Source organism: Papaver somniferum, chromosome 6, assembly GCF_003573695.1.
Source record: "Papaver somniferum cultivar HN1 chromosome 6, ASM357369v1, whole genome shotgun sequence".
In the NCBI taxonomy this organism is placed as follows: domain Eukaryota; kingdom Viridiplantae; phylum Streptophyta; class Magnoliopsida; order Ranunculales; family Papaveraceae; genus Papaver; species Papaver somniferum.
The window spans coordinates 2,105,095-2,120,151 of record NC_039363.1 but is presented as its reverse complement, the minus strand read 5'-3'; the positions used below and the strand labels follow the sequence as shown (position 1 = coordinate 2,120,151).

The window sequence follows — 15,057 nt, the reverse complement described above, 5'->3', positions numbered from 1 at the left end:
GAAGTATCATATTAATTCTGGTAGCTTATTATTCTCTTTGCATGGGGTAGATGATATTGACCTCCGGTCGGCCAAATTAGGTTGGATAAGGGACCGAAATGACTCAGTCTATACCACACAAGACTTGCCCCATTTAATGTATGTCAGTAGTAGCGTCAAGTTATCTGGCTGGCTCTCTTAGGAAATCAAGAAAATGTGGTAGACCAAACTCTAGAGTCTCCGTGGAGGGACCGGTGAGTAAACCGAAGGTGGTTTTGCTGCATGGCTAATGGACTCATCCTTGTATATCAACAAATTCATCAATCGCTCAACTGCTCTTGCTGTCACTATTAATTTCATTGTGTACATGTACGTCTTTGGTTTGTTAAGTATATCCAGCCTTTTCCAGTTTTCCTACTGGAGTAAACGACCTTCAGAACTGCGACGTCAACTTTGATCCAAGTAGGCTTTGAACGGTCGTATAAAATTTGTAAATCCGCTGGAGTAAATTACTAAATTCATCCCAAACTCTAGGCTATTGTAGATCACGGATGGGCGGGCCTAGTAAAAGAGGGGCTAAAATAAGCGTTTATCCTCTAACTTCTAACCCAACATAATTTGGATGTGGAATTATTTACAAACTTTTTTGACCATATGCCAAGAGAAAGTTGAAGCTAAAATTTTACTAGAAACAGAAATTCATCTCCCATGTTACCTCTCAAAAAATTACTTTGAAATTCTCTCAACAAATTTATTTCTGGTTTTACTTTAATAAAATATAGATTTCTTATTGTAAGCGATTTAGATTATTAATTTTGTTCGTTATAGTCTTTATTTGCCTATATATTCTATGTAGGTGAAACATAGATGCTCAGTAATTTATAATGTGCTCTAAAAAGATATTGCAGCTTTCGAGTATTTTGTTATTTATTTTTCAGTATTATCCAAAAAATATTCATGGGTTCCACCTGTCATTATTTTTTTATTTTTTTTTCTGCAGAAGAGCTAAACACTATGGAGTTTGAGCCAAGCGATGAGCGATCATATAACAAACAAACACGAACGTTGTTTTAACAGGAGCGATGAGCGATGAATAAGGAACAAATGTATGTGTTCCACTCACAAACCAAGACCAGGGATCTCACCAGATTTGAGCCAAGCGATGCTCCATATATAGTGGTTGGGCTTAGCTATGCTCAAGTTATAGCTAAGCCAAAACCTTAATCATAGCTCTTAGTGTTAGAGCACTGCTCGGTCAAACTCGCAAGTTTTGTTATCTCAAACTTCTTGTTAATATTAGTTGCACAAAACAATATCTTGATTTCTAGTCTACTAAAGTCAAGTCTCGGACTAGAATTATGAATATGATAGTTGAGGTATCATACATCGATCACTCAATAACCCTCGAAGATTGATGACTGGAGATTAAATGAAGGTATTTCAAGAACTTCATCGACAAAGAGTTATGTGAAGATTAAACAATCCTATTTACTTAGAGAATTTACCATTCTATCCTACGAGACTATGTCGTACGATATTAGTAGATTTACTATTTCAATAAAGAAATTTCCAGTCAAGCTTGTCTTGATAAATCTCTCGAACTATGATTCAAGCAATGGATGTTCATAAGATCGTTAACAATCTTGGTTAAGAACACTTTATTGGTCATGAACTATTTTTGTTTTAAGTTGATCATTTGAAAATCTCCCAAGCAATGACACTAATTATCAATGGCAATTAGGAATGTTTTGAATTGTTTAAAGAGAGTTTTCATAACTTACTAAAGTTCTAGACACAAGGTAGGTACGCATACCCAGTACGCGTACCCCTAGTAGTCTGAGTTTCTGATTTGGTAATTAAGGATATAAACAAATATACTTAGTAATAACCTAATTAAGGTTCTAAGTTCGTGAATGGGAGGGAGTTACGCAATATCCAGTACACGTACCCTAAGGATTTGAATTCGTTAATGGCTAAGGACACACATACCTAGTATGGGTAACCTAATATCCTGAGTTCACGGACTGGTTTATAGGTATGTGCACCCTTATAAATACCGACTCCATATCAAACTAAGCACATGTTAATAAACTATTTTCACAAATATGTTTGGCGTTGCTACAACTCTAATAAACACTACTAGGAAAACTTTGTTCACTAAATTACATTGTGTGTATGACTCATGGTTTAAGTATTGAGCATTAATGAACACCATTTATGCTTGAAAGTTCGTAAGGCGTATTTTTCAAGAACTCATTATACAAAGTTCATGTACCCTGAACCATAGTGTATATTCTTCTATGTAATTTCAAGACAAACTTCTCACATTCTTACATAGATTCCTACCAGGAATTTCATCTAAACTTAGAAAGTTTTTGCTTGAATCTCAAGTTATCTTATCTTAAATTCAAATCCACCAGGAGTCATCCTCTATTAACCTAGGTTTTCTTTGAGAAACATCATTAGGTTTACGACTTGAATACTTCAGTTAGTGATTCGTAAAGGCATTACCTATCTTTTACCATATATTTCGTGTATCTTGATCTTGTTCTTATTGATCGTTGAAGTTTTCGTCAACGAGATAGATGGAAATCACAAATTCTCTTCGTCTCACACTTTATGTTTCCTCAAGATAGATATCGAACACTTTTTTTCATTTATTTCCTTACATTGTTCTTGAGGGATGGTTAGTAATTCAGGCTTCTCAGCTAACTTAATTAGTGATTTCTGAATTGGTGAGGTTTGCTCGATTTTTTTAATTGCAAACAGATTTACAAATCTAGATCGAAAGGAAAATCAAATAGGCCTATCTATTATAAGCAGATTGGTATCAAAAGTCCACACTTAGGTTGTAAAGGACGTCAGCAAAGGGAGTCAATTTCGTAGAGGCTTACGAGGTTCAAGAGACGTAAGGATCAAGACTGGAGCTAGATTGCTTGGAGAGTTAATTCGGTTTCAACTACTCCAGTCCGAAGACTAGTAGTAGACTGGTGTATATAGCTTCTTAATACAGTTTGATGTTCAACGATGGACGACACCCTGGAGTTTTTCTATCACAATATATTATTTTTTATCTTTATAATAGGAATAGCACAAGTTTCAATTTAGGTAGTTTAATTCCTTATTAATTGTGATCAATAAAGAGACTCGGTATTGTTAAATTTATATCTTGATGTGTGAGATCGTCCAAGAACTCTTCGGCTTAGACATATCTATTGTGGAAGAAATAAGAGAAAAACTCTACCAATCGTATTAGGTATCACATCAAGCAAACACGTTATCCCTAACAAGAAAAACTACTGCTTTAGGAAAATTTAATGAAACAGATAAAATTTAAATTTAACAAAGTACAAAGAAAAAGAAAAAGAACCAGAAAAAAATAAAACTCGGGACACCTCTAACAGCACAGAAAATCTCATGATTAACTCTCCCCTAGAGAGTATCCTAAGTTCTGGTTGCTATTGTTCTAAATTCAAAGCTCCGCAGCTTTAAAACGATCAAATCCAATTAAGGAATCCCAGTATCCAAATCTCCCACAAATACCCATTCACAAGGTTCAAATGGAACTTCATTTAGTGGTTCAAACCCATCATCAAACACCAAACAAGCCGATCCTTCGCATGGCACAAAGGAAGGCATGGATGATGCTTCATTCATCTGAGAAGCAAGTTCCTGCTTAAGACATTGTTCCCGATTAGATTCGGTTTTTACTTCTTCATTGGTGACCACAATAGACTTACTACCTGCAGCAACATTATCATAAGCTGCTGCAACTGAAGAAGTAACATCAAGAACAGATGGAACCTCGTTTAGTGGTTCAAACCCAACTTCAAACACCAAACCTTCCGAGCCTTCGTTTAGTGGCACAAAGGAAGGCATGGATGATGCTTCATTCATCTGAGAATCATGTTCCTGATTAAACAATGTTTCTACATCTTCTTTGGTGGCCATGAATAAATTACTACCTGCCTCAACATTATCATAAGCTGCTGCCGCTGAAGAAGTAACATCATGAACAGATGAAGGTGATGACCGAGCATATTGAAAACCAAGTGATCCCACTTTTTCGTTATTGATGCTTCTATTCTTCTTCTCTGGGAGAGCAATAGCTACGAATTGCGGTTCAAATTCTCTTACAGCTTCGTTGTAAGCTTTCTTAGCATCTTCAGCTGTATTGAAAGTACCCCCTCCTGTAATAGGGTTTCTAATCACTGCAGCCCATTTACCCCCTTTGCTCTGCAATTTTTTTCTCAATTCTTCTTTGGCGGCTATGATTGAATTACTACCTGCAGCAACATCAGCATAAGCTGCGGCCACCGAAGAAGTAACGTTATTGATGTTTCTATCCTTCTTCTCTGGGAGGGAATTAGCTTCCAATTGCGATTCAAATCTCCTTGCAGCTTCGTCATGAGCAATCTTAGCTTCTTCAGCTGTACCAAAAGTACCCACCCAATTTCGGGTCCCCTTAATAGGGTCTCTAATCTCTGCTGCCCATTTACCCCATTTCCTCGGCCGAATTCCTTTGTATTTTGGAACAGTGCTTGTTGTTGTTGTACTAATCTTTTTTTCGTCAGTAGAAGAATTCTCCTTTTTGACAACCCTTCTCTTAATCTTTCTTATGCTTTTAGGTACATCACCATTGTCATCATCCGTTTTAACAAGAGATGAAGCATTGGTCTCTGGGGGCATGCGATGAAGATTATCTTGATCAATCCGGATCTCTTGTTGCAAGAGAAGAGCATGCAGTTCACTAAAGGTAGGAAGCGCAGGACGAGCAGTGATTGCGATCGTAAAACCATCATACTCGGGACCAAGACCTCTTAGGGCATGGAGAACCAGATCAAGATCAGAAACTGGTTGGCCAGCTGCGGCAAGCAACTCAGAAATATTTTTGATTTTAAAGAGATAGTCAGTAATCGTAGAGTTCCCTTTTTGCATACGATGTAATTTGATACGCAGCTGCTGGAAAATTCGAGCATCATCGTTTTTGGAAGCAAAAGATGATTCAAGAGAACTCAATACTTCTCTAGCGTTATCCAAACCAGCAAGGATTGGTTCTTTCACGGTAGCATTAAACCATGACGAGAGGAGCTGATCTGTTTTGCGCCATTGATTGTAAAGAGAGTTTGTTTCAGAAAGAGAGTTGGTTATAGCGGAAGAGGCCATTGATTCTAACCTAAATCAAGCTAGTTAATTTTGTAAACAAAATATACGCAATATATATGTAGAATATAAAATTACAGTAGATGACGGAAACATCCTCGGGACTGAATATGGATATGGCTTGTCACGTACGTCAAACCTAATTTAATATGGCACGTATCTTTCCAAATATCGGTCCTCTTGAAGGAGAAAAAACGCGATTTAATCTCAGATAGTCGGAAGTGTTTTTGTTTACCATCTGCTGTATGTCTTCGGTACATAATGAGAGGTTACAACCAACTTGAGATATTCTACCAGCTCTACCACATAACATTTTTCCGTCCCGAAAAATTGCTTTTGTCCTCAAGAGCAAATATCAAGAGTATTTTCAAACTTGTTCAGAATACAAATAGCTCCAGCAACACCAATAACTCCAGCATATATCCATATGTTGTCATTCAAAGCTCTTGTCCTTAAAAACAAAATATGGAAAATGATCACTAAAGTCATTAAGAATTTCCCAAATAGCATATGCAGGACAATTTATCTAAAAGTGTGATTGAAAAGTGCTTTTCTTCCAAAAGTGTGACCAATTTGAAAATTCTTCTAAAAGTGTGACCATGACCGGTCAACGGACATGTATGCCCTAGTCTTGTACAGAAATATCGGATTTTGTCCTCGGATGTGTACATATAGACAACATATATGTACACATCAAGGTAAGGATGTGTACATATAAACACACTGATACCCCACCATTTTTTATATATTATATGTAGACATTCAGAATCTAGGCGTAATCATATGTTGGATAAGTGTGCACATCCATGTTTTGAAGTCTAGACATCGGACACTATTCATAAAATATGTGGACATCGGGCTATAAATGTGGACATCAGCTATAATGTGTGTACGTCAGCTATGAATATGTGGACATCAAGCTATCCATGTGTAGACATCGGGCTATAAAGGGTACCTTGGGTATTAGGTAAAATCAGTACACATTTTTGGAAGACTTTTCAAATTAGTCACACTTTCGGAAGAAATGCACATTTCAATCACAATTTTGTGTATTTCCTCTCAGCCAAACAACTTGCATCCTCAATTTTGTCTTTGATAATAAAATCATAGCCCATATGCTGGACTAGCCAGTTCCGTTGTGTTGTAGCGGTTTGTTGTTCCCACAAATAAGGATTTGATGCCATACGGATCTGATGGTACCTCGATTGCAAATCAAGCTTTGTAAAATAAGTTGCTCCATGAAGATCATCCAACAACTCGTCGTTCACCTTTGAATGATTGTTGTCTGACATGGATCTTTTACTTTCCTCCTTGACTGTAGCAAGTAACTGCAGCAATGAACTACTACCTTTGTTTCTGCTATCGCGACTTATAGTTGCATTCCTCCATTTAGTTATAAGCATGAGAGTTCTTCATCTCTTTTCTTCCTACCACCACCAATCGTACCTGCAAAGTTTTCACAGAACACTGTCAATTGAGCGCGACATGCATTTTTATCTGGCGACTCACGAGAAAAGATATGTCTTTGTGAGTGTCAATTTCGCTTCATCAATAATGGACCTTACCTTCAACACTGTTTTTTTTTCTCTTCCGGCAGAAGAAGAGAGCTTCTGTTATTGTTTACTGTAAATATTTTATAGGCTTGTTATCAGCACTATTTCTGTTCTCCAAGTACATTGGATGTTCTCTTTTTCGGGTTGCGAATTAGCTAATACAAATTTGGATGCTGATGGTTGGACTCGGCATTGCTATTTACAATGCAAACGAATGACCGCGTTTTAGCGATATTTTTAGGGAACACCGACTATGCAAACATGCATTGTTTTAGATAAAATTGGCAAAATCTATTTGAGATGGTGCATAACAAGATATCTATTCCAATTGCACCACCAATTCTGGTGTGCAGGTACTGATTTAGAAAATTTAACTAAACACACGAAATTTAACTTGACAGATTAACAAAAAGAGAAACACGGGACAGCTCTAACAGCCCAGAAAAATCCCATGATCCGACTCTCCCCAAGAGAGTATCCTATTAAGCCCTAGTTGTTATTGTTTTAAATGAAAAGCTCCCCATCTTGAAAACAATCAAAACCCAATTCAGGAAACCCGCCATTTTCCAATCCTCTGAAATCATTCCAGGAGTCAAAAGGCTCAAATGGAACATCATTCAATGCTTCAAACCCATCTTCATACAAAAGACCATCCTGTGGCGCAAACGAAGACATGGGTGATGATGCTTCATTCATCTGAAAACCAAGTTCCTGCTTATAATATTGCTGACGCATAAACTTGGTTTCTACTTCTTCTTCGGTAGCCATGACTGAATTACTACCTGCAGAAACTTTATCATAACCTGCTGCAGCTGAACAAGTAACATCAAGAACAGATGAAGGCGATAACCGTGAAGAATCTTGGAAATCAACTGATTCTGAAGGCTTCTGATGACGGAGAGAATGCCTTGTTAGCACTTCCTCAATATTGACATTTCTCTTCTTCTCTGGGAGGACAATACCTTCCAATTGCAATTCATAGTTCCTTGCAGCTGTGTCATAAGCATCCTTAGCTTCTTCAGCTGTATTGAAAGTACCTAGCCATTTTCGGACCCCTTGAATAGGATCTCTAATCTCTGCAGCCCATTTACCCCATTTCCTCTGTCGAACTCCTTTGAATTTTTTAGGACCAGTCGTTGTAGTCGCAGCAGCAGAAGAAGAATTCTCCTTTTTGACAACTCTTCTCTTCAGTATGTTTCTCTTAAGAGCTGATGATGTTGGTTTAGTAAATGTGACAGCACCAACACAACCATTGTCCTCATCAGCAGGAGCTGGTTTAGGAAATGGGACTCTAAATTCCTGAATGAATTTCTTAATTCCCTTCTTCTTCTTCTTCTCAATTACTTCTTCTTCTTCTTCGTCTGAAGAAGAATCAGTAGCATCAGGATCTCGGCATATAATCCTAATTGTTCTCATCGGTGGTGGTTTGGCAGTAACTGATTCCGAGAAAGTAACATTCTTTTTCTTCCCCCTCATAATCTTCCTAAGGGGTGCAGCCATTCCTAATCTTACAAAATCACAAAAATCTCCAAAAAATCTTCGAAATAAAATCCTCAATTAGACAATCAAAATCAAAAAAAATTTTACTATCAGGTGAAAATCCTAAATTGTTTTTTGAGTATAAATCGTTTTAAGTGATAAACCCCAAAATATTGTACGCCAGAACCAGTCCTGCAAAACCCCCAAATTTTTTAATCATCATCAAAATCATCGAAACTAAGAAACAAAATCAAGAAAAGAAAACCCACATACCGTATTGATCTCAAACGCATCGAAGCTGTTTGAAACTCTATTTTCGTTGGTTGAAGAGAGCAAAATTGCATGCAAATACAGCAACAGAGGAAGGAGATTATGACCAGAGATGAAATCAATAACAGATCAATTGAAGAACTAGACGACATAAATCGATCCCCTACTCTTCTTCTCTCAAAAATCTCCCTAGAGAGAATCGAAAAAATCTGCAAAAAATAAAAAATAGATGAAAAAAATCACAAAAACAAACCCAGAAATCAAAATCAAACACACCCAAAGAGAAATTTACCTCTGAACTGTTCTTCTTCTTCTGCTGATCTTTCTTTCTCTCGGTCACTCCCTTTTTTCCTCTTCTCACTGTGTATTTGAGAATTTTACTAGTAAATATATTGCTTGTAATTCTCGAAAATAAAAGGAAAGAAATTATTTTTGTGGAAATTACTTAATGAGTCGGTTTCGTTACAGCTTTAATGCACATCTGTCAAGAGCTCAGTGGTAAGTTTAATATTTTGTTAATATTTAATGTATTTAATTAAAACGTGTTAATTCCGATAATTGAATATTTTTGTCAGTTAATTAAGGAAGGAATTATTCTTGGACCTGCAGGAACGGAAACTAAGTAAACGAATCTAAAAGTGATTTATTCTTCTTCCTTAAAAATCTTAACAAATCCCCTTTTTTTAAGTATTTTCACTTTTTCTGTAGGGCAGCACATGGTTCGCATTTTATGGGTTGCAAAACCTAAACCGAAATCAAAGTACTCGGTTTTCCAATAATGAAAACCAATGAAACCATATAGCATATTCGGTTTCATTGGTTTCGGTTTCTACTCGGTTTTGTTAAAAACCATACGGTTTTTGGTTAACCGAATGATTTATAAACAATAATGCGCCAGTGCTTTATAGTTTACACAAACAGTACACCCAATACTACAAGGGGCAGAAAAATTTACTGGCAACATATCAGAGGCATAAATGACGAGCAACTAAAATGACAGCAAAAGGCTTTAACTCGAATAGTCCTCCTAAGAGTCCTAACCATTCATTAACTACAATTCATCGGTGTGAAAAGATTCATTCTTCTATGGTCACTATTAATTGGTTAACCAATTGGTTTTTGGTTCGGTTTTGAGATAAAACCTAAACCGAAATCAATACTTTTGGTTATCTGAAACTGACAACCATTAATAAACCATGGCATTATGGTTTCGGTTCGGTTCGGTTTAAAATCTTCGGTTTCGTTTTCGGTTCTGGTTTGGTTTTGTGCAACCCTAATTTTCAGTGTAGACTAATTAGTTTCCGTATTTATTTACACAAGACTCTTTGCTTATTTATTGTGTTTGGTTGAAAAGTTACTTTTAGACTTAATTAGATCAAAAATATCGGAAGTTAATGACTAAGTTGAGAAACCAATTTCAAATTATTAAAAGGGTTTATTGACTTTTGCTTCTGGAGACTAGTTATTTTATCCGGCTTTTCGAATTTACGAGAAGTCACTTGTGAAATTAACCTTATTTACGATGGTATCATCGTTTCAATTTAGTCTAAAAATTGGTAAAGTTTAAGAAAAAAAAGTAAAAGTATCTTTTTTAGAGATTCAGAGAGAGTATTATCGTTGTCATGATAAAAAATAAGGAGAAAAAATTACTCTTATCCAATGCAAGTGGGACTCAAGCTCCACTTGCATGATACACTTCCGCGATGTTAAGCTAGGAGTGATTGCTGCAAGTAAGTCTTCATCTAATTCCACGGTATATTGTTCAGTGTAGTTGTCGAGCAGGAGGTGGGAAACAACGTGACCTAATCAGTTTGATGATACTGCATGTATATATGTTGTTGTAACCGCGATAAATAGTTTCATACGTGTGGTAAAATGTGATGTTGTTGTCACCTGACTACGACCACTGAATTCTGGATCTTTGTTGCATTGCATGACAGTAAAACAGGATCATATGGTGACTTATGAGTTCTTTTTCCCGAATTAGCCAATACATTAAGTCATTTCCGCTTCGGGTAACACATTGGTGTTGACTGTTCTGCTAAAAGTTTCTTTGTCTGGAGGTGTCCAAAAGTTTCTTTGTGACATTTAGTAAAAAATTTCCTTGTTGTAATGAGTTATATTTGGAGGTCGGAAAAAAGTTTCATGTCATGATGTTGGATCCTTGCTGATTTAATCGCTTGTTTGAGTTGTGGATGAGAAAGCCAAAGGTGTTAAAATTTGTAAAAAAAATTGGTTTCTTGACAATAAATTGTCTTTCTAAAGCAAAATTGGGCCATGATCTGATGTTATTCGCGGAAGATGAGTAATATCTGCATGTTGATTGGTGATTCGCTAATGTCTTGTGGCAATAACCCAAATTTACGATGAGTTAATGAAGTATAAGTCTCTAGTGTTAGCTCTGCTTCTCCAACAACAACAAAAAAGTACTCTCACTTCTTCAGTTTAGCCTGAAAATAGGACAATTAAAAAAATAAAATAAATGAAAGTATCATTTTTACAGAAATGGAGAGAGTACTATTGTTGACATGTTAAAAAAAATGGAAGATACTATGGAAATTTAGAGAGTTTATTCTATGGAAAACTTAAAATGCAAGTATGATTTATATTTCAACGTGTTAACTATAGTTTATGGAATAACTGTAAGTATATGTCTGATTTAGCATTTTGACGTGTCAGCCACAAATTTTTAAGACCATGTGGCAAAATAAGGATAGAAAATTACTCTCATCCAATGTTAGTGGGGTTCCATACCAACTTCCATAATACACTTTCATGATGTTAATCTAGGAGTGACTGATGCAAGTAAGTTTTCATCTAATTCCACAGTATATTGCTCAGTGTAGTGGTCGAGCATGAGATGGGCAACAACATGACCCAATCGTTTTGATGGTACTGCATGTTTGTTGTTGTAACCACGATATATAGTTTTTTCGTGTGAAAAAATATGTTGTTATTGTCACTCGACTATAACCACTGAATTCTGGATCTTTGCTGTCAAGAAGTTGCACGACACTTAAACAGGATCATATGGTGACTTATGAGTTGTTTTTTCCGAATTCTCCAATACAATAAGTCATTTCCGCTTTGGGTAACACACTGGTGCTGGCTGTTCTACTAAAAGTTTCTTTGTCACATTTAGTAAAAAATTGCCTTGTTGTAATGAGTTATTGTTGGAGGTCAGAAAAAAGTTCCATGTCATCATGTTGAATCCTTGCTGATTTAATCGCTTGTTTGAGATGTGGATGTGAAAGCCAAAGGTGTTAAAATTTGTAATCTTTTTGGTATCTTGACAATAAATTGCCTTCCTAAAGAAAACTTGGTCCATGATCTGATGTTAATGGCGGAAAATGAGTAATATCTGCGTTTCGATTGGTGATTCGCTAATGTCGTGTGGCAATAACCCAAATTTACGATGAGTTAATGAAGTATGAGTCTCTACAGTTAGCTCTGCTTCTCCAAAAAAAATACTCTCACTTTTTCATTTTAGCCTAAAACTAGGTCAAATTAAAAATAAAATTAAATTAAAGTATCTTTTTTACAGAAATGGAGAGAGTACTATTGTTTGACATGTTAAAAAAAAATGGAAGACACTATGGAAATTTAGAGAGTTTCTTCTATGGAAAAATTAAATGGAAGTCTGATTTATAATTTAATGTATTAACTATAATTTATAGAAAAACTGTAAATATATGTCTGATTTAGCAATTTAACATGTCAGACACAATTTTTAAGACCGTGTGGCAAAATAAGGATAAAAAATTACTCTCATCCAATGTCAGTGGGGTTCCATATCAACTTACATGATACACTTTTGCGATGTTAATCTAGGAGTGATTGATGCAAGTAAGTTTTCATCTAATTCCAAGGTATATTGCTCAGCGTAGTGGTCGAGCATGAGATAGGAAACAACATGATCCAATCGTTTTGATGATACCACATGTATGTTGTTGTAACCGCGATATATAGTTTTCTTCGTGTGAAAAAATGTGTTGTTGTTGTCACTCGACTATAACAACTGAAATCTAGATCTTTGCTGCCAATAAGTTGCATGACACTAAAACAAGATCATATGGTTATGAGTTGTTTTTCCCGAAATAGCCAACACACTAAGTCATTTCCGCTTCGGGTAACACATTGGTGTTAACTGTTTTGTTAAAAGTTTCTTTGTCATGAGGTGTCCAAAATTTTCTATGTCACATTTAGTAAGAATTTTCCTTTTTGTAATGAGTTATAGTTGGAAGTCTAAAAAAAGTTCCATGTCATGATGTTGGATCTTTGCTGATTTAATAACTTGTTTGAGTTGTGGATGAGAAAGCCAAAGGTGTTAAATTTATAATTTTTTTGGTATCTTGACAATAAATTGCCTTTCTAAAGTAAAATTGGTCCATGATCTGATGTTATTCGCGGAAGATAAGTAATATTTGCATGTCGATTGATGATTCGCTAATTAATATCGTGTGGCAATAACCCAAATTTACGATGAGTTAATAAAGTATGAGTCTCTAGTATTAGCACTGCTTCTCCCCCCAAAAAAAGTACTCTCACTTTTTCATTTTAGCCTAAGAGTATGTCAAATTAAGAAAAAATGAAAATATCTTTTTTACAGAAATGTAGAAAATACTATTATTGACATGTTAAAAAACATTTTGGAAGATACTATGAAAATTTAGAGAGTTTCCTCTATGGAAAACTTAAAATGAGAGTCTGATTTATATTTTAACGTGTTAACTATAATTATAGAAAAACTATAACTGTATGTCTGATTTAGCAATTTAATATGTCAGGCACAATTTTTAAGACCATGTGGAAAAATAAGGAGAAAACGTTACTCTCATCCAATGTCAGTGTGGTTCCATACCAGCTTTCATGATACACTTTCGCGATGTTAATCTAGGAGTGACTAATGCAACTAAGTTTTCATCTAATTCCACTGTATATTTCTCGGTGTAGTGGTCGAGCATGAGATGGGAAACAACATGACCCAATCATTTTGATGATACTGCATGTATGTTGTTATAACCGCGATATATAGTTTTTTTTTGTGTGAAAATATGTGGTGTTATTGTCACTCAACTACAACCACTGAATTCTGGATCTTTGCTACCAATAAGTTGCATGACACTAAAACAAGATCATATGGTGACTTATGAGTTGTTTTTCCCGAATTAGCTAGTACACTAAGTCATTTCTGCTTCGGGTAACACATTGATGTTGACTGTTCTGCTAAAATTTTCTTTGTCGGGAGGTGTCCAAAAGTTTCATTGTGACATTTAGTAAAAATTTGCCTTGTTGTAATGAGTTATAGTTGGAGGTCGGAGAAAAGTTCCATGTCATGATGTTGGATCCTTGTTGATTTAATTGCTTATTTGAGTTGTGGATGAGAAATCCAAAGGTGTTAAAATTTGTAATTTTTTTTGGTTTCTTGACAATAAATTGTCTTTCTAAAGCAAAATTGGGTCATGATCTGATATTATTCGCAGAAAATGAGTAATATCTGCATGTCGGTCGATGGTTCGCTAATGTCGGATAAAAATAACTTGATATAGTCGTTCCGTAACATTATCCTTCATTATTGATTGTTTGTTCAGTTGAATGGATCGATAGAATCCCAAATCTATGAATCTGCTCGTTTGATCCATCATATTGAGGAATAGTTGGATCTTCCCATAATCACCCGTCGAACTCTTTTTTTTTCCTTAAAATATTGATTTTTTTTGTTGGTGTTGAATATGGATCTGCCCATAATCATCTTTTTCGCATGAAATAAGGCACATAAGAGTTGTTTCACATGAAAATGATGCTCTTATCGAAGTATAAGTGAGTAAAATTGGTTGTGCGGAAATAACTGAAGGATGTAGACCAACAATACTCATGGAAGTTAGAACTACCAGTTGTACTAGTTAACACCTGATAAACTCTTGTCGAAGCAGAAGTTGTAGTAAAATATTGAAGTAGTGCCAGCTCTAAGCCCAGAGAATGGGAGAAGTAATTGTTGAAGTACAATATATATCGACAAGTTATAGCTGAAAAATAGAGGATTAATGCTAGATTTTTAGTATACCGCATGCGGTAAGCACTGTATTCCAGATAACTTTTATTGAGAAAAATAAAAGATTATTATGTATCTAGCTTGCTTTAACAAAAAAGGTGAGAAAAATAAAAGATTATTAATGCTTGATTTAAAATCATCAGGAATCAAAAAATTCCTCAAATTTTATTTTTTTTTTAATTTTTTTCTCTAGTAGTCCGGTATAGAAAAGACACTACAAAAAAATACTAGAAAAGTAAAGCGTAATTTCACGCATCTCAAGTTCAACAACCATCAGATCGAATATCCACATGAAATTTTGGCTTTGTAGAGTTTTAAACTTCATAATGTAGTAGTCCCTTGGCCTCATATTTGCGCGACCAATATATACAATCTCGGCTGAGAGGACCGTGATCTACCCGGAATGTAGGTTTCAGCACATAGCCGAGACGAGTCTCTCAATCTCCTTGACACGTTGGTTGACTGAGAAACTTGCCAAGATGCGTCCAAGATTTCGCCGAGACAAGTGTTACATATAAAAGAATTAGTAAAAAAAATCTAATCGCCCCTGAAAACGCGAAT

General features: G+C 35.6%; 1 protein-coding gene across 1 annotated transcript; it reads right to left on the bottom strand.

Annotated features, from left to right (window-relative positions):
• Positions 1-6,996: 6,996 nt before the first annotated feature.
• LOC113286655 (ethylene-responsive transcription factor CRF2-like) lies at positions 6,997-8,837 on the bottom strand. Its single transcript, XM_026535219.1, has 3 exons — positions 8,737-8,837; positions 8,448-8,653; positions 6,997-8,366 (listed from the first exon to the last, which is right to left on the bottom strand). Exon 3 carries the CDS (start codon positions 8,193-8,195, stop codon positions 7,200-7,202), a length of 996 nt encoding a protein of 331 aa, XP_026391004.1. The 5' UTR covers positions 8,196-8,366; positions 8,448-8,653; positions 8,737-8,837; the 3' UTR covers positions 6,997-7,199.
• Positions 8,838-15,057: the final 6,220 nt, after the last annotated feature.

Excerpts from the sequence above, each read along its gene's own strand:
- LOC113286655 (XM_026535219.1), bottom strand. The coding sequence starts at position 8,195 with ATGGCTGCACCCCTTAGGAAGATTATGAGGGGGAAGAAAAAGAATGTT.